Source organism: Lepidochelys kempii, chromosome 9 (assembly GCF_965140265.1).
Source record: "Lepidochelys kempii isolate rLepKem1 chromosome 9, rLepKem1.hap2, whole genome shotgun sequence".
In the NCBI taxonomy this organism is placed as follows: Eukaryota; Metazoa; Chordata; order Testudines; family Cheloniidae; genus Lepidochelys; species Lepidochelys kempii.
In genome coordinates, this window is record NC_133264.1 from 266,552 (window position 1) to 286,619 (window position 20,068).

General features: G+C 43.4%; 1 protein-coding gene across 43 annotated transcripts in view; it reads right to left on the minus strand.

Moving 5' to 3' along the window:
* Nucleotides 1-20,068, minus strand: part of DLG1 (discs large MAGUK scaffold protein 1) — a 441,602-nt gene that overhangs the window by 84,173 nt on the left and 337,361 nt on the right. For 42 of the 43 annotated variants that reach the window (XM_073358919.1, XM_073358923.1, XM_073358918.1 and 39 more), the window contains one exon: nucleotides 5,547-5,661. In XM_073358919.1, coding sequence (XP_073215020.1) covers nucleotides 5,547-5,661 — 115 coding nt within the window. Of the gene's footprint in view, nucleotides 1-5,546; nucleotides 5,662-6,727; nucleotides 6,887-20,068 lie in introns of those variants that run through there. The other variant, XM_073358960.1, reaches the window with a different exon arrangement.

The window sequence follows — 20,068 nt, forward strand, 5'->3', positions numbered from 1 at the left end:
GGTGGGGCGTACGGAGAGCAAGGGGATGGCATAACCCGATCTGATAATTTCCAGGACACATCTTTCCATAGTGATGGCTTCCCACTTGGCAAGGAATGGGTGCAGACGGTGTTCAAAGAAATGGATGGTTCAAATCAACACTGCAAAGGGTGGGAGGTTTTCTATACCCTCGACCAAGACTTCAAATTTGTTTGTTTGAGGTAGGAGGATGGGTCGCCGTTGATTGTGGAGGGTGATGTTGTTGGGTTCTGGGTCTATGGCATTGTTGTTGCTGCGTATCATATTGTCTGAAATGTTGATTTTGCACAATAGCATGGTAGAGTGGCTGTTGGTATGGCTGATATCTGTACTGCCTCTTTTTTTGTGGCAGGTGGCTGGATGCCCAAATATCTGAGTGTAGCATGTGATTATTTCATGGAATGGAGGACCTCATTGGTCACAGAGGTGAAGAGCTTGTCCCCATCGAAGGGAAGATCTTCGACAATTCTCTGTATCTCCTTGGGAAAGGAGGAAGAAGTACGTCATGTGACATGCCTCATGGTTACGGCCATGGATCTGGTGGCTGCATCCGCAGCATTGAGGGTGGCCTGAAGTGCTGTGTGGGAGATCAATTGGCCCTCAGACACCACCGCTTTGAATGGTTGTTGTTTTGTCTTCTGACACATTATCAATAAATTGCATTACTTTAGAATAATTTTAGTGGTCATATTTTGCTAAGAGTGCCGTGTAATTCGCTACTCGAATTTGCAAAGTGGAAGATGAATACAGTGGAGAACACTTCAATCTCTTTGGTCACTCAATTACAGACCTAAAAGTCGCAATATTACAACAAAAAAACAATGGAAATGATTAAGGGGCTGGGGCACATGACTTACAAGGAAAGGCTGAGGGAACTAGGGTAATTTAGTCAGCAGAAAAGAAGAGTGAGGGGGGATTTGATAGCAGCCTTCAAATACCTGAAGGGGGGCTCCAAAGAAGATGGACAACAAAAAAACTTCAAAAACAGACTCCAACGAGAGACTGCTGAATTGGAATTAATTTCCAAACTGGACATCATTAACTTAGGCTTGAATAAAGACTGGGAGTGGATGGGTCATTACACAAAGTAAAACTATTTCCCCATGTTTATTCCCCCCCCTACTGTTCTTGTTAACTGCTGGAAATGGCCCACCTTGATTATCACTACAAAAGGTTTTTTTCTCTCCTGCTGGTAATAGCTCACCTTACCTGATCACTCTTGTTACAGTGTGTATGGTAACACCCATTGTTTCATGTTCTCTGTGTATATAAAATCCCCCTACTGTATTTTCCACTGAATGCATCCGATGAAGTGAGCTGTAGCTCACGAAAGCTTATTCTCAAATAAATTTGTTAGTCTCTAAGGTGCCACAAGTACTCCTTTTCTTTTTGCGGATACAGTCTAACATGGCTGCTACTCTGAAATATTTCGTAGTTGTATTAGTACAGATTCTAGTGTGGATGCAGTTATACTGGTATAAAGGTGATCCTTGGATGTATAAACAGGGGAATCTGAAGTAGAAGTAGGGAGAGGTTATATTACCTCTGTATTTGGCATTGGTGTGACTGCTACTGGAATAATGTATTCAGTTCCAGTGTCCACAATTCAGAATTGATGTTGATAAACTGGAGAGCCATGAGAATGATTAAAGTATTGGAAAACATGCCTTGCTGTGAAAGACGAGAGGACCTCAATCTGTTTAGTTTAATGAAGATAAGGTTGAGGGTGACTTGATCAGACTTGAACAGATGTATAAGTATCTACATGGGGAAAAGAAATTTTATAATGAGGGGTTCTTCAGTCTATCTGACAAAGGTATAATAGGATCCAATGTCTGGAAGTTGAACCTAGACATATTCAGACTAGAAATAACTTGCAGATTTTTGAGAGAGGATAAATTAACTATTTTCAAAACTGGATGTTTTTCAAAATACATCCTTTAGTTCAAACAGTAATTAATTTAGGAAAGTCCTATATGGCCTGTGCTATGCAGGTCAGACTATATGATCGTAGCAGTCCCCATTGGCCATAATATCTAGCAACCTATAAATAGAGAGGGGTTTTGAAGACATGGGAAACAAACAGTGTCGCTCTGCTGCAAGACAGTGGGAAAGCATGGATTCACCAAGGGAATGTCATGCCTGACTAATCTAATCGCCTTTTATGATGAGATTACTGGTTCTGTGGATGAAGGGAAAGCAGTGGATGTATTGTTTCTTGACTTTAGCAAAGCTTTTGACACGGTCTCCCACAGTATTCTTATCAGCAAGTTAAGGAAGTATGGGCTGGATGAATGCACTATAAGGTGGGTAGAAAGCTGGCTAGATTGTCGGGCTCAACGGGTAGTGATCAATGGCTCCATGTCTAGTTGGCAGCCGGTATCAAGTGGAGTGCCCCAAGGGTTGGTCCTGGGGCCGGTTTTGTTCAATATCTTCATAAATGATCTGGAGGATGGTGTGGAGTGCACTCTCAGCAAATTTGCGGATGATACTAAACTGGGAGGAGTGGTAGATACGCTGGAGGGGAGGGATAGGATATAGAAGGACCTAGACAAATTGGAGGATTGGGCCAAAAGAAATCTGATGAGGTTCAATAAGGATAAGTGCAGGGTCCTGCACTTAGGACGGAAGAATCCAATGCACCGCTACAGACTAGGGACCGAATGGCTAGGCAGCAGTTCTGCGGAAAAGGACCTAGGGGTGACAGTGGACGAGAAGCTGGATATGAGTCAGCAGTGTGCCCTTGTTGCCAAGAAGGCCAATGGCATTTTGGGATGTATAAGTAGGGGCATAGCGAGCAGATGGAGGGACGTGATCGTTCCCCTCTATTCGACATTGGTGAGGCCTCATCTGGAGTACTGTGTCCAGTTTTGGGCCCCACACTACAAGAAGGATGTGGATAAATTGAAGAGAGTCCAGCGAAGGGCAACAAAAATTATTAGGGGTCTAGAACACATGACTTATGAGGAGAGGCTGAGGGAGCTGGGATTGTTTAGCCTGCAGAAGAGAAGAATGAGGGGGGATTTGATAGCTGCTTTCAACTACCTGAAAGGGGGTTCCAAAGAGGATGGCTCTAGACTGTTCTCAATGGTAGCAGATGACAGAACAAGGAGTAATGGTCTCAAGTTGCAGTGGGGGAGGTTTAGATTGGATATTAGGAAAAACTTTTTCACTAAGAGGGTGGTGAAACACTGGAATGCATTACCTAGGGAGGTGGTAGAATCTCCTTCCTTAGAGGTTTTTAAGGTCAGGCTTGACAAAGCCCTGGCTGGGATGATTTAACTGGGAATTGGTCCTGCTTCGAGCAGGGGGTTGGACTAGATGACCTTCAGGGGTCCCTTCCAACCCTGATATTCTATGATTCTATGAAAGGAAAGAAGGGTGGTAGGAGTCCTTGCAGAAGGTCCTCATTTCCTGGGTACCACGGAGATGTACTCTGCAAAGACTTCATCAGCAGCACTGATGAAGCAGAGATATGAGATCTGGAAGGGTTGATAGACCCAAGACTGCATGGAGTCATCAGAGATTTTCCCCCCATCAAAGAGTAACAGAGCATAAATGGCACTATTGCTGTGAACGGGCTCTCATGCTGCTCCAAAGCCTGAGAAAGAGGATTTATTTTCTCAAACATGGTGGAAGTAAAAGACATCTTGGAATTTTCAGTTACATATTTCTTTATTATTCTGAACTTATAAATCCAAGTCAATTGTCAAAACAATTGGTCGTAGTGAATTTGGACTTGTGTAAGATTTTCTTTTATTAAGGTACCTTTTCTGAGACAATTTAGGGACACAGCTGTTCTGGAATCAAAGATTTAGAAAACCTCATTCTTCATCCCAAACCCTACCTTGTCTGTTAACTCAGCTCTGCTTACTAGTCTTAGTACTTTATGTAGCTCCATCCAATTTTACATTTAAAGCCTGAATTTCATAAACAAATTTAACATACCCTCTAAAACAGTGGCTCTCAGCCTTTCCAGATTACTGTACCCCTTCCAGGAGTCTGTTTTGTCTTGTGCACCCCCCAAGTTTTACCTCAGTTAAAAAGTATTTGCTTACAAAATCAGACATAAAATACAAAAGTGTCACAGCACACTACTACAGAAAAATTGCTTACTTCCTCACTTTTACCATACAACTATAAAATAAATGAATTGGAATATAAATATTGTACTTACATTTCAGTGTATAGTATACAGAACAGCATAAACAAATCATTGTATGAATTTTTGGTTTGTACAGACTTTGCTAGCGCTTTTTATGTAGCCTCTTGTAAAACTAGGAAACTATCTAGATGAGTTGATGTACCCTCTGGAAGACCGCTGCGTACCCCCAGGAGTACACGTACGCCTGGTTAAGAACCACTGCTCTAAAAGAACTATTTTCTCAAAAAAGTCTGATTGGATAAAGAGAGAACAATTTAGTGAAGAATTGGGAGGATGAACTAGACAGAAGGAACGGCTGGGCAATGGGTAGATACAATACCAGAAAACAAAAAAGCAGCAGTTAGAATAACACTAATGTTTTGTCAGTTAGCCTTAATTATCTAATGTTGTAGCAGTTCAGCCTTGCAAAAGAATCATGAAATTTTGTTAGTACAAACACAAAATGTACTTGCCTATCCTTCATAACCGTTATTGATAATAATGAAAAACTGGCTATATTTTATTCACCTGTTTTAAGTAAAATTACCCTGGGCAACCAGAAATTTGCTGTACTAGTCTAATATTGATATATCACCCTTTACAAAATGAACAGGTCAAATAAAGTCTGATTTGTTTTTAGCACATGCTTTTGTAACCAAAGTCTATAATTTGAATGTCACTGTGTATGGTAAGCTGCTATGACAGTTCACAGTTGCATATTAAGAATCTGCATTTCAGCAAAAAACCCACACATTTCCTAATAATTTGAAACTCTTTTCATGGTTCTATTTTCTTTTTGCATTTTTTGTGCTTCCTGTTCCATGTGTACAAATTTACTGAAGATATTAGTGCTTGTAAAATAGCTTACTACCTTCAGTGCATTGGCTTCTTCTCCTGATTGCTATGGAAATGATTATGATACAACCAACTGTGAAACCACTAATGGAGAATTAAGATTTCTAAATATAAACTTAAGATATAATTGAATCAGGCTGAAGGAACTATGTTACACGAAAACTGATTCTGAATGAGTTTGTATTCACATAACATCATAAGGAAAACAGTATTTTCAAAATATTCTCAATATGTAAGGTAAATAGTGAAATTATACTCCCCCCCCCCCCCCGCCCGCAATAGGCAGCTGAGAAGGTGAAGACTACCATAGTTTTGCAAAGTACAACAAATTTGCTTGATACATATGGTTACTTTTTTTTTGCAGGTATATTTCATTTTCTGCAAATCAATTTTCACTGAAGCCCTTGTACATCTGCATTTTGTGCAATTTAATGAATAAATGGAACACTAGAATGCACACTTGAATTCAGAAACAAAAGTATTTAAGCTTAAAGGCATGTGTGTGAAATTTGGGGAGGAAAATGCTTACCTGACATATAGGGACCTCTTCTGGCTGGTCCGCAGAGATCCTGATCCTGAGCTAATGCTACTGTTCATCATCTGCTCCCGTAAGTCATGTATTTTAGCTTCAAAACGACTGTACTCTGTAACGTGGGGAAAAAAATCAAAGAACCATTTATTTCCCCAAATATCAGCAATTAAGTTATTTGGTAAGATGTTGAGAGATTTATTTTTATCAAATTTTAAAATATAAGTAAACCTCTTTAAATAAAATAACTAAAATGCTATTTTAATTACTAGTAGTTTTGTGCTATGAAAATTATATGTTACACACATTGGTATTAATAGGCATTCTTTGAAATATAAAAAGAAATAATGAAAAATTCTTTCAATAAGAAAAATATTTATGCTTTTCTGACTAATTGTGATGTCATCAATTTAACAGAATTTGGATTCCAGAATTTGGATTCTAGAATTCAGAAAAAAAACCAAATACATCTAAATATTCAGTTTACATACAGATTACATGGGTGGTTTCAATGCACAGTAATTCACTATAATGTATGTGGAATTTTGCTGTAAAGACAACTGTTTTTATTTAAAACAAAAGAAAACAATTAACCATGTTAAATACAAAAATCACTTTTTGCATTAACAAAAAAAGTTTAATTAATCCACATAAACTTTACCCCATAACCAAAAGAAAACCTCACATTATATTATTATTGTGTTTAAAAGACTATTGAACAAAAGATTATCTTTTAAACCTAATAAAAGGTCTGTCTTAGTAACATGAAGTCACTTCTTAAATAAATGGTAGTTTTTAAATGAAAATAGCATTGGATAGGTATTATGTGGAGTTATTGTGTTCCAAATCATATAACGCATTCAGCAGTAGAAGTGAGCAATATATAAAACAAATTTCCTAAAGTGACGTTCAAGAGGGAAAATAATAATGTAAAAGACAAGAAAAAAAACTATCTAGGAATTTTGCTACAAATTCTTGATCCACTTGTAATTCTTATTAGAACCAGACTCCATTTACATAATTATGCACAATGCTAATCCTACTATAAACGGATTGTGTTCTTAAGCAGCACTGTGTGTTAATATAACTGTGCTAAATGCATTTGATTTTACCTACAAATAGAGACAGTAAAATAATAGGATCCTCTTCATTATCAACATCTTCTGAAGTGCTGTACTTACATGTTATCAGCATAAAATGTCCAGTCATAACAAGGCAATTTTTCTTTCAGTTGACTAGTTTGCACTTCAGTATCTGCAGATCACTTCTAAAACCTTTCTGATAAAAAGAAACGTTCCACAGCAACACTGTCCACCTTGCCTAAAACACCACGTGACTTAAGATTAAGGCAAGTCTACAGTGGGAGAGCTATGATATGCTGGCACAGTCACTGAGCTGAATTTTTTTTTTTTTTTACTTCTCTCCTCCCTCATCACAATGGAAATCAAATTTGCCCTGGGAAATATAAGAAAAATAAAGAGCTCTTCCTCAATGTAGAAATCATAAGCTTTTCTTTTTTTCCCCTATAACACAATGTTTCTTCAACAACCACATTAAACACTATGTTAGTGATCTCATTAAAATTCTATAGAATTTTTTCATAATATTAATCTTTACAAAAATACAGTCATGAATAACCAAGATATTTAGTGTAACTATAGATAGGAGAAAAATCATTTCAAAATCTATGAACAGGCAGCATGGAATATTTTACAAGAGAAAATTCAATGATCTAGGCTTTTTCTATAGCATATTGACCTTGTTAGCCAAAGTAGGAAATAGCTTTCTATTAGTCTAATCAACCAATATGCTAACCATAATGATATCAGAAATACAAGGTGGGTGAGGTAATATCTTATTGAACCAACTTCTGTTACACCTTGTCTCTTTAGTATCCTGGAATCAACATGGCTACAACAACACTGCATACAACAATAATGATAGACAAATGGTTTCCTAAACTATTCTGATGATCCTTAGAAGTGGTCAGTAGTTTTTTTTAAATGGTATGGATGATGTACAGATTTGAATAGTTCTCCAACCCTAATTCAGATGCAGAAGTAGTTCTGCAATAAAATGAACAAAATCCTATAAACAGCAGTTATTCCTGTAATTGTTCAAAGCTGTCCATGTTCAAAGTAATACAGTTCAAAATACTGGGGAGGGGGAATTAAACATTACGGAAGCAGCATTGTGTAGTGGAAAGACCACTGGACTGCAATTTAGGACGGCTGGGTTCTATTCCCAGCTAGTTACTGATGTACTGTGAGATCCTGTGCAAATCTCTTCCTTCAATGTACCTTCCCCCCCTCACACTGTGTGTCCTGTCTATTTAGAATGAAAGCTCTTTGGGGCTGTCTCCTATATGCACAATGGGGTCTCAATTTAATTAGAGCCTTTAGGCATAATTAATAAAATTATTAATAATAATTCAATAAAATTATAGTCTCTTTTTATAATAGGAGATACATAACCATAACTTAAACTAAAATTCATTTGGTGTTAAATCACCATCTTGAACATGAGAAGTCATAGACACAAAACATCTTTACAATTAATGGGTTTAAGTGTCTTGGATAGTTTTCTTCTATCAATATCAACACTGCTTATAATAATTCTCCTTATAGATTTTGCAGCATATAGTCTTGTACCTTTAGTTGGTGTTGGTCCTCCTTTGAGCAGGGGATTGGACTAGATGACCTCCTGAGGTCTCTTGCAACCCTAATATTCTATGAATTTATAAACAGTTTTTCACTTGAGTTTGTCTTTGCTAAATTGGATTTGTTTTGTAGTTTATAAGAGAAAGAACTGTCAAAGAGAAATCAGTGAGTTTTTGAGAGCAAGGATAGTCCTGGGATTAGGGAATTAGTCTAGGACTTGTGAGACATGGGTTTAACTTCCTGTGTGAGCAACTAGAGCGATGTAGTGGTGGGAGTCTGCTATAGACCACCGGACCAGGGGGATGAGGTGGAGGAGGCTTTCTTTTGGAAGCTCGCAGAAGCTACTAGATCGCACGCCCTGGTTCTCATGGGTGACTTTAATTTTCCTGATATCTGCTGGGAGAGCAATACAGCGGTGCATAGACAATCCAGGAAGTTTTTGGAAAGCGTAGGGGACAATTTCCTGGTGCAAGTGCTAGAGGAGCCAACTAGGGGGAGAGCTTTTCTTGACCTGCTGCTCACAAACCGGGAAGAATTAGTAGGGGAAGCAAAAGTGGATGGGAATCTGGGAGGCAGTGACCATGAGTTGGTTGAGTTCAGGATCCTGACACAGGGAAGAAAGGTAAGCAGCAGGATACGGACCCTGGACTTCAGGAAAGCAGACTTCGACTCCCTCAGGGAACGGATGGGTAGGATCCCCTGGGGGACTAACATGAAGGGGAAAGGAGTCCAGGAGAGCTGGCTGTATTTCAAGGAATCCCTGTTGAGGTTACAGGGACAAACCATCCCGATGTGTTGAAAGAATAGTAAATATGGCAGGCGACCAGCTTGGCTTAACGGTGAAATCCTAGCGGATCTTAAACATAAAAAAGAAGCTTACAAGAAGTGGAAGGTTGGACATATGACCAGGGAAGAGTATAAAAATATTGCTCGGGCATGTAGGAATGAAATCAGGAGGGCCAAATCGCACCTGGAGCTGCAGCTAGCGAGAGATGTCAAGAGTAACAAGAAGGGTTTCTTCAGGTATGTTGGCAACAAGAAGAAAACCAAGGAAAGTGTGGGCCCCTTACTGAATGAGGGAGGCAACCCAGTGACAGAGGATGTGGAAAAAGCTAATGTACTCAATGCTTTTTTTGCCTCTGTCTTCACGAACAAGGTCAGCTCCCAGACTGCTGCGCTGGGCATCACAACATGGGGAAGAGATGGCCAGCCCTCCGTGGAGAAAGAGGTGGTTAGGGACTATTTAGAAAAGCTGGATGTGCACAAGTCCATGGGGCCGGACGAGTTGCATCCGAGAGTGCTAAAGGAACTGGCGGCTGTGATTGCAGAGCCATTGGCCATTATCTTTGAAAACTCGTGGCGAACGGGGGAAGTCCCGGATGACTGGAAAAAGGCTAATGTAGTGCCAATCTTTAAAAAAGGGAAGAAGGAGGATCCTGGGAACTACAGGCCAGTCAGCCTCACTTCAGTCCCCGGAAAAATCATGGAGCAGGTCCTCAAAGAATCAATCCTGAAGCACTTACATGAGAGGAAAGTGATCAGGAACAGTCAGCATGGATTCACCAAGGGAACGTCATGCCTGACTAATCTAATCGCCTTCTATGATGAGATTACTGGTTCTGTGGATGAAGGGAAAGCAGTGGATGTATTGTTTCTTGACTTTAGCAAAGCTTTTGACACGGTCTCCCACAGTATTCTTGTCAGCAAGTTAAAGAAGTACGGGCTGGATGAATGCACTATAAGGTGGGTAGAAAGTTGGCTAGATTGTCGGGCTCAACGGGTAGTGATCAATGGCTCCATGTCTAGTTGGCAGCCGGTGTCAAGTGGAGTGCCCCAGGGGTCGGTCCTGGGGCCGGTTTTGTTCAATATCTTCATAAATGATCTGGAGGATGGTGTGGATTGCACTCTCAGCAAATTTGCAGATGATACTAAACTGGGAGGAGTGGTTGATACGCTGGAGGGGAGGGATAGGATACAGAAGGACCTAGATAAATTGGAGGATTGGGCCAAAAGAAATCTGATGAGGTTCAATAAGGATAAGTGCAGGGTCCTGCACTTAGGATGGAAGAACCCAATGCACAGCTACAGACTAGGGACCGAATGGCTAGGCAGCAGTTCTGCGGAAAAGGACCTAGGGGTGACAGTGGACGAGAAGCTGGATATGAGTCAGCAGTGTGCCCTTGTTGCCAAGAAGGCCAATGGCATTTTGGGATGTATAAGTAGGGGCATAGCGAGCAGATGGAGGGACGTGATTGTTCCCCTCTATTCGACATTCGTGAGGCCTCATCTGGAGTACTGTGTCCAGTTTTGGGCCCCACACTACAAGAAGGATGTGGATAAATTGGAGAGAGTCCAGCGAAGGGCAACAAAAATTATTAGGGGTCTGGAACACATGACTTATGAGGAAAGGCTGAGGGAATTGGGATTGTTTAGTCTGTAGAGGGAAGAATGAGGGGGGATTTGATAGCTGCTTTCAACTACCTGAGAGGTGGTTCCAGAGAGGATGGTTCTAGACAACTCTCAGTGGTAGAAGAGGACAGGACAAGGACTAATGGTCTCAAGTTGCAGTGGGGGAGGTTTAGGTTGGATATTAGGAAAAACTTTTTCACTAGGAGGGTGGTGAAACACTGGAATGCGTTGCCTAGGGAGGTGGTGGAATCTCCTTCCTTAGAAGTTTTTAAGGTCAGGCTTGACAAAGCCCTGGCTGGGATGATTTAATTGGGGATTGGTCCTGCTTTTCATAGAATCATAGAATATCAGGGTTGGAAGGGACCCCTGAAGCTCATCTAGTCCAACCCCCTGCTTGAAGCAGGACCAATTCCCAGTTAAATCATCCCAGCCAGGGCTTTGTCAAGCCTGACCTTAAAAACCTATAAGGAAGGAGATTCTACCACCTCCCTAGGTAACGCATTCCAGTGTTTCACCACCCTCTTAGTGAAAAAGTTTTTCCTAATATCCAATCTAAACCTCCCCCACTGCAACTTGAGACCATTACTCCTCGTTCTGTCATCTGCTACCATTGAGAACAGTCTAGAGCCATCCTCTTTCAAACCCCCTTTCAGGTAGTTGAAAGCAGCTATCAAATCCCCCCTCATTCTTCTCTTCTGCAGGCTAAACAATCCCAGCTCCCTCAGCCTCTCCTCATAAGTCATGTGTTCTAGACCCCTAATAATTTTTGTTGCCCTTCGCTGGACTCTCTCCAATTTATCCACATCCTTCTTGTAGTGTGGGGCCCAAAACTGGACACAGTACTCCAGATGAGGCCTCACCAATGTTGAATAGAGGGGAACGATCACGTCCCTCCATCTGCTCGCTATGCCCCTACTTATACATCCCAAAATGCCATTGGCCTTCTTGGCAACAAGGGCACACTGCTGACTCATATCCAGCTTCTCGTCCACTGTCACCCCTAGGTCCTTTTCCACAGAACTGCTGCCTAGCCATTCGGTCCCTAGTCTGTAGCGGTGCATTGGATTCTTCCATCCTAAGTGCAGGACCCTGCACTTATCCTTATTGAACCTCATCAGATTTCTTTTGGCCCAATCCTCCAATTTGTCTAGGTCCTTCTGTATCCTATCCCTCTCCTCCAGCGTATCTACCACTCCTCCCAGTTTAGTATCATCCGCAAATTTGCTGAGAGTGCAATCCACACCATCCTCCAGATCATTTATGAAGATATTTTGAGCAGGGGGTTGGACTAGATGACCTCCTGAGGTTCCTTCCAACCCTGATATTCTATGATTCTATGATTCCTACCACAGACTTCCTGTATGACCTTGGGCAAGTCAAGTAGTCATCCTGTGCCTCAGTACCCCATCTGTAAAATGGAAATAATTCTATTCTACATAGGCTTTTATAATGCTCTTATGACTATGAATCCACAAAAATCCATAAGAGAAGTGTACTCTACTATCAAGTCAGATAATGAAACCCCTGCCACATCAATAATGCATTAGGAGGAATGAAAATAATTTGATTTAGCTAAATGACTTCCAAAAATACACTAACACAGCCACAGAAAACAGAACAAACAGAATTAGAAATATACATGACATCTGATATACATTTACTGTTGTATGATAAGTAGGGCTGTCAATTAATCACAGTTCATGCCTGTTAATCGCATACCTTTGGGTGGGTAGGGAGGAATCAGCTGTGCGGGGCCCTGACAGTGTACCATCAGGTGCAGTACCACCCAAGCCAGCCCCAGAGGGCAGGAAGAGGAAAGAAGAGAGGATGTGGCTTCCATCCAGCGAAGAGGTAAGGATTCTGCCCCTACTGCATCCCATTGCCCCAGGCTGGCCTCTCGCTCTGGGGTCTGACCCCTCCCCTTCACCCCATTGCCCCCAGCCGACCCCTTGCTCCACAAAAAAACTGCAATAAAAACTGAAATTAATTTTTTACTCTCACGATTAATCATGATTAATTTTTTTAACCGCTTGAGAGCCCTAATAATAAGTGACCACATTTTTATATATGTAAAAAACCATGCAAAACAGACAGGTACGGACATATTTTCCTTTTGATACCTAAGTTTAATGCTTATTCGTTTTAGACACCCACTTTCATCACATAATTACAGACCCTAATAATGCATGTACGCAAGGCGGGGTGGGTGAATTTAGGTTACAGATATTAAGAGAGAGTCCACTTCTAGTTGGCTGACTATTATCTTCTGAGGTAATCTGTCAAATCAGTGTTTACTCTTGGCAGGTGAAGGGCCAGGGGACTTTTCCTGTGACGATGGCACCATTTCCACAACTTGATTGCTCCCTGACTGGGGAGATGAGCAGGCATTCCTCTTAATTGTTAATACAAATTGAGAGGGAGTGGTCTGTCAGGATCTGTACTGCAGTCCCTTTCAGGAGCAGGAGAAAGGCTCTGCAGGTCAGCTGAATCTCCCAGAGTTCCAGCACATTGATGCGGAGGGAAGACTTTTTTCAGGATCATATGTTTTGAGTTTGTAGATGGTTCAGAGCATCATAAGACTGGAAGGGACCTCGAGAGGTCATCTAGTACAGTCCCCTGCACTCAGGGCCAAAGCGGGATTAACTCTTCTGTAGGCTCGGGGCTATTAGATTTTGTGGGGCCCCTGTATACAAGTATTTTCCTAAAATTAAATTTCCTAATTAAAACAAAATGATCACAATTATGGCATCGAGGCTATTAACGTTATACTAAACTTGCCTTTTAATTAACAAAGACTGTTCTGTGATTACATTTCAGTCTTAAAACCAGTTGCTAACTTTCACGCGGTAAATAAGCACCCCGACTTTCACAATAAGCCAAAAATCAAGCTAATCCCATTTCAAAACAAGGCCAAAACAAGCCAATCCCTAAGAACCACAACACTGTATGTGACTAGAGCCCCCCAGCACGCAGTCTGGGACCATGGTGGGCCTGCTGTGCACCCCTGACTCTCTCCCCCCCTTTGCCCCTGCTTATCCCTTAACCCTGCTTGCCGGGAGCACATAAAAAAAAAAAGAAGCAACAAGCTACAACAAACGAAAAACTAGCCAACAAGCAACCCACAAGCCAATTAAGCCAAAACCAAGCCCAATTTCTGCATTTTTTTCATGGGTTTGGCATGTCTGTTTAAAACATGTAGAATATAGTTAAGTTCATTCAAAATAGCCTACTTCTTACCTTAGAACAGCTGTTATATTAGTTTCTTTCTGGGAGGGAGTTTGGGTGCAGGAGTGAGCTCCAGGCAGGGGCAGAGAGCTGGGGTGCAGGGCCTGGGAAGGAGTTTGGTGCAGGAGGGGATTCTGACCTGGGGCAGGGGGTTGGGGTGCAAGAGGAGGGGTGAGGTGCATGCTCCAGCAGGGAGATGCTTACCACAGGTGGCTCCCAGCCGGCAGTGCAGCAGGGCTCAGGCAGGCCACCTGCCTGCCTGCCATAGCCCCACGCTGCTCCTGGAAGTGGCTGGCTGCTGGCAAGTCTCTTTGCGCCCCTGAGGGGAGGGGGACAGCATGTCTCCATGTGCTGCCCCTGCCCGCAAGTGCCGCCCCCGCAGCTCCCATTGGTTGGTTCATGGGCGCTGCAGGGATGGTGCTGGGGGCAGGGGCAACACGTGGAGCCACCTCCCGCCACTCTCCCACCAGGGGCCACAGAGACATGCCAGCAGCCGGCTGGTTCCGGGAGCGGTGTGGGGCCATGGCATGCAGGCAGCCTGCCTGAGCCCTGCTGCACTGCTGGACTTTTAGTGACCCGGAGATCATGATTCACAGGTTGGTGACCACTGAATTGTATATAATTACGGATATTTTTGTGGGCTCCCACCTTAGCCTGAGGCTGCTGCCCGTAAATTAATCCGGTCATGCTCATGGCAGGACTAAGTATTTATCTAGACCATCCCTGACAGGTGTTTGTCTAACTTGCTCTTAAAAACCTCCAATGATAGAGATTCCACAAACTCGCTAATCAATTTATTCCAGTGCTTAACCACCCTGACAGTCAGAAAGTTTTTCCTGATGTCCAACCTAAACTTCCCTTGTTGCAATTTAAGCCCATTGCAGCTTGTCCTATCCTCAGAGGTTAAGAAGAACAATTTTTCTCCCTCCTCTTTTTAACAATCTTTTATGTACTTGAAAACTTATGTCCCCTCTCAGTTTTCTCTTTTCCAGACTAAACAAACCAAATTTTTTCAATCTTCCCTCATATGTTATGTTTTCTAGACCTTTAATCATTTTTGTTGCTCTTCTCTGGGAAGGGCAAGTGCCAGGGGGCATGAGTGCTGCCCCTACAGATTTGAACATTGTATTAAAACTAACGTTAAAAAAATTATGTAATACTTAGGTTGGGAAAAGAGTGTCTGTACATCTGGGTATAGTGCTTAGATCATCCACAAATACAAAGTTAGTTTTTTAAAAGTCATATGACACATAGAGTACATAATCAGCAATAATCCAAATTTAGGTGAATAGATTTAACAATGCAGTTTAGATATTAGAATCTGAATACTCAGGTACATCACTCATGAAAAGTACAGAGATTTGGTTGTGGAAAGCAAAATATACCAATGAGTGGAGATTGTCCCTCAGTAATTAAGAATTAGGTTGGTTGTCCATTTAGAAAATACAACCCATGAGGAAAGTATTTGTTACTTTCCTGACTGCACGTCTCATCTGCACTCCAGCTCGTCCTTCCTGGTATTGCCGACGTCCAGTGATGTGTTCTATGTAGATGTCCCTCGACCACTTGATGGCATCTGACACCATAAGTTGCTGCATCAGCCGAGTGTACCGTTGACTGATTCTGCATTCTCTCAGCACTTGCTCGTCACTGGGGTCCCATGCGCCTAAGGCTCCAATGATCAGTGCGTGTGTCTGGACCTGGTAACCCTCAGCCCTCAAAGTTTCGGCCAGCGGGGCATATTTCTCTACCTTTCAAGCTCGGGCATCGTGGAAGGCTGGGGTCCTGTTCTCGAACGTCACTGTGATGTCCACCATGATGAGCATGGAGCAGGTCCTCAAAGAATCAATCCTGAAGCACTTACATGAGAGGAAAGTGATCAGGAACAGTCAGCATGGATTCACCAAGGGAAGTAATCGCCTTCTATGATGAGATTACTGGTTCTGTGGATGAAGGGAAAGCAGTGGATGTATTGTATCTTGACTTTAGCAAAGCTTTTGACATGGTCTCCCACAGTATTCTTGTCAGCAGGTTAAGGAAGTATGGGCTGGATGAATGCACCATAAGGTGGGTAGAAAGTTGGCTAGATTGTCGGGCTCAACGGGTACTGATCAATGGCTCCATGTCTAGTTGGCAGCCGGTGTCAAGTGGAGTGCCCCAGGGGTCGGTCCTGGGGCCGGTTTTGTTCAATATCTTCATAAATGATCTGGAGGATGGTGTGGATTGCACTCTCAGCAAATTTGCGGATGATACTAAACTGGGAGGAGTGGTAGATACACTGGAGGGCAGGGATAAGATACAGAGGGACCTAGACAAATTGGAGGATTGGGCCAAAAGAAATCTGATGAGCTTCAATAAGGATAAGTGCAGGGTCCTGCACTTAGGACGGAAGAACCCAATGCACAGCTACAGACTAGGGACCGAATGGCTAGGCAGCAGTTCTGCGGAAAAGGACCTAGGGGTGACAGTGGACGAGAAGCTGGATATGAGTCAGCAGTGTGCCCTTGTTGCCAAGAAGGCCAATGGCATTTTGGGATATATAAGTAGGGGCATAGCGAGCAGATCGAGGGACGTGATCGTCCCCCTCTATTCGACATTGGTGAGGCCTCATCTGGAGTACTGTGTCCAGTTTTGGGCCCCACACTACAAGAAGGATGTGGATAAATTGGAGAGAGTCCAGCGAAGGGCAACAAAAATTATTAGGGGTCTGGAACACATGACTTATGAGGAAAGGCTGAGGGAACTGGGATTGTTTAGTCTGCAGAAGAGAAGAATGAGGGGGGATTTGATAGCTGCTTTCAACTACCTGAGAGGTAGTTCCAGAGAGGATGGTTCTAGACTATTCTCAGTGGTGGAAGAGGACAAGACAAGGAGTAATGGTCTCAAGTTGCAGTGGGGGAGGTTCAGGTTGGATACTAGGAAAAACTTTTTCACTAGGAGGGTGGTGAAACATTGGAATGCGTTGCCTAGGGAGGTGGTGGAATCTCCTTCCTTAGAAGTTTTTAAGGTCAGGCTTGACAAAGCCCTGGCTGGGATGATTTAATTGGGTATGGGTCCTGCTTTTGAGCAGGGGGTTGGACTAGATGACCTCCTGAGGTCCCTTCCAACCCTGATATTCTATGATTCTATGATCTTCTTCCGGTCCTCCTTGGTGACGATGATGTCTGGTTGCAGTTGGCTATCTGTTCCGGGGATGACGGAGTTTACGATAACCTTCCCCACCGGTGGCGGGATGGCTGTGGCCAGGAGATCTTGGAATGCGTTGTGTCACAGCTGCCAAGCTCTCGAAAGGGACGCATTGAGCCAGGCACTGCGGATGAACCTCCAGTTGGCAAATAGGGTGAAACTGCTACCAGAGAGGAAGTGGTTGCTGGCTTCCCACTTGCACGTCACCTCAAACGCCTTGCCCTGGTCTGGCTTCCATTTCAGGTTTTCCACGTATTGTCAGCGGATGGCACCCTTCAGGGTCCTCTCCAGAATGGTTCTAGCTCTCAGAGTGATGATAGTGTGATTTGTATTCTTCACCTGTGGCACCAGGACTCCCAGCTCCTGGCGTTCCTTGCACCACGTCCAGTGACAGCCAATACAAGAAACCACGTCCAGTGGCAGCCGCAACAAGAAAAAGGTCAGGGAAAGTGTGGGACCTAGTGACAGATGATGTGGAAAAAGCTAAAGTAGTCAATGTTTTTTTTGCTTGGGTCTTCACAGACAAGGTCAGCTCCTACACTGCTGTCCTGGGCAACACAGTATGAGGAGGAGGTAAGCAGCCCTCAGTGGTGAAAGAACAGGCTAAGGACTATTTAGAAAAGCTGGACATGCACAAGTCCATGGGTCCAGATCGAATGCATCTGAGGGTGCTGAGGGAATTGGCTGATGTGATTGCAGAGCTATTGGCCATTATCTTTGAAAATTCATGGCAAGCAGAGGAGGTTCTGGATGATTGGAAAAAGACAAATACAGTGCCCATCTTGAAAAAAAGGGAAGAAGGAGAACCCAGGGAACTACAGACCAGTCAGCCTCATCTCAGTCCCTGGAAAAATCATTGAGCAGGTCTTCAAGGAAACCATTTTGAAGCACTTGGAGGAGAGGAAGGTGAGCAGGAACAGTCAACATGGATTCACCAAGGGCAAGTCATGCCTGACCAACTGGATTGCTTTCTATAATGAGATAACTGGCTCTGTGGATATGGGGAAAGTGGTGGATGTGATATATCTTAACTTTAACAAAGCTTTTGATACGGTCTCCCACAGTATTCTTGCCAGCAAGTTAAAAAAGCATGGATTGGATGAATGGACTAAAAGGTGGATAGAAAGCTGGCTAGATTGTCGGGCTCAATGGGTAGTGATCAATGGCTTGATGATTAGTTGGCAGCCAATATCAAGTGGAGTGCCCCAGGGGTTGGTCCTGGGTCCAGTTTTGTTCAACATCTTTATCAATGATCTGGATGATGGGATAGATTGCACCCTCAAAAAGTTCACGGATGACACTAAACTGGGGGGAGAGGTAGATACGATGGAGGGTAGCGATAGGGTCCAGAGTGACCTACACAAATTGGAGGATTGGGTCAAAAGAAATCTGATGAGGTTCAACAAGGACAAGTGCAGAGTCCTGCACTTAGGATGGAAGAATCCCATGCACGGTCACAGGCTGGGGACTGACTTGCTAAGCGGCAGTTCTGCAGAAAAGGACCTGGGGATTACAGTGGATGAGAAGCTAGATATGAGTCTACAGTGTGCCCTTATTGCCAAGAAGGCTGACGGCATATTGGGCTGCATTAGTAGAAGCACTGCTAGCAGATCGAGGGAAGTGATTATTCCCTTGTATTCGGCACTGGTGAGGCCACATCTAGAGTACTGTGTCCAGTTTTAGGCCCCCCCACTACAGAAAGGATGTGGACAAATCGGAGAGAGTCCAGCACAGGGAAACGAAAATGATCAGGGGGTTGGGGCACATGACTTACGAGGAGATGCTGAGGGAACTGGGATTGTTTAGTCTGCGGAAGAGAAGAATGAGGGGGGATTTGATAGCTGCTTTCAACTACCTGAAAGGGGGTTCCAAAGAGGATGGATCTAGACTGTTCTCAGTGGTAGCTGATGACAGAACAAGGAGTAATGGTCTCAAGTTGCAGTGGGGGAGGTTTAGGTTGGATATTAGGAAAAACTTTTTCACTAGGAGGGTGGTGAAACACTGGAATGTGTTATCTAGGGAGGTGGTGGAATCTCCTTCCCTAGATATTTTTAAGGTTAGGCTTGACAAAGCCCTGGCTGGGACGATTTAGTTGCGGATTGGTCCTGCTTTGAGCAGGGGGTTGGACCAGCTGACCTCCTGAGGTCCCTTCCAACCCTGATATTCTGTGATTCTATGAACCTGGCTTGTTTAGTCTGCAGAAGAGAAGAGTGAGGAGGGATTTGATAGCAGCCTTCAACTACCTGAAGGGGGGTTCCAAAGAGATTGGAGCTCAGCTGTTCTCAGTGGTGGCAGATGACAGAACAAGGAGTAATGGTCTCAAGTTGCACTGGGGGAGGTCTAGGTTGGATATTCAGAAACACTATTTCACTAGGAGGGTGGTGAAGCACTGGAGTGGGTTACCTAGGGTGCTGGTGAAATCTCCATCCTTAAAGGTTTTTAAGGCCCAGCTTGACAAACCCCTGGCTGTGATGATTTGATGTTGGTCCTGCTTTGAGCAGGGGATTGGACTGGATGAACACCTGAGGTCTCTTCCAACCCTAATCTTCTATGATACACTTCTCCAGTTGTCACGTAGTGTTGTGGGCATGAGTCCAGAGCGGAGATGTTGGTATGCTTGCCCGTCCTCAAGGAAGATCATGGGTTCACCCTGCATCTGAAATGGCGTCGCCTGTACCGAATCCCTTCTACTGCCATCGATATGCAAGGAGGCACACTTCCTGGCACTGAAGCGGAGTCCCATCCAGCTGGCTGCTGGAGACTCTCAGGGGTGTCTGCCATCAGGACCAGATGGTCCACTACTAGGCAAAGTTCTCCAGCTTTGGTGCACTGTGTGTATGCACACCGGAGTGGACTACATGTCTGCAACCACTGAAATAAGAACTTTAAATGTCAACTACTATTGCATTGTCCAAGCCTCAGGACATGAGACTGAGGTGGAGAAATCCTATGTGTGGAGGAGTGCAAACTTTCAAGTGGCAAGATGTGGTATGTTTCTTTTTTCTATTGTTTTTTCTGTTACCTGGGGTTATGGCCTCTGTC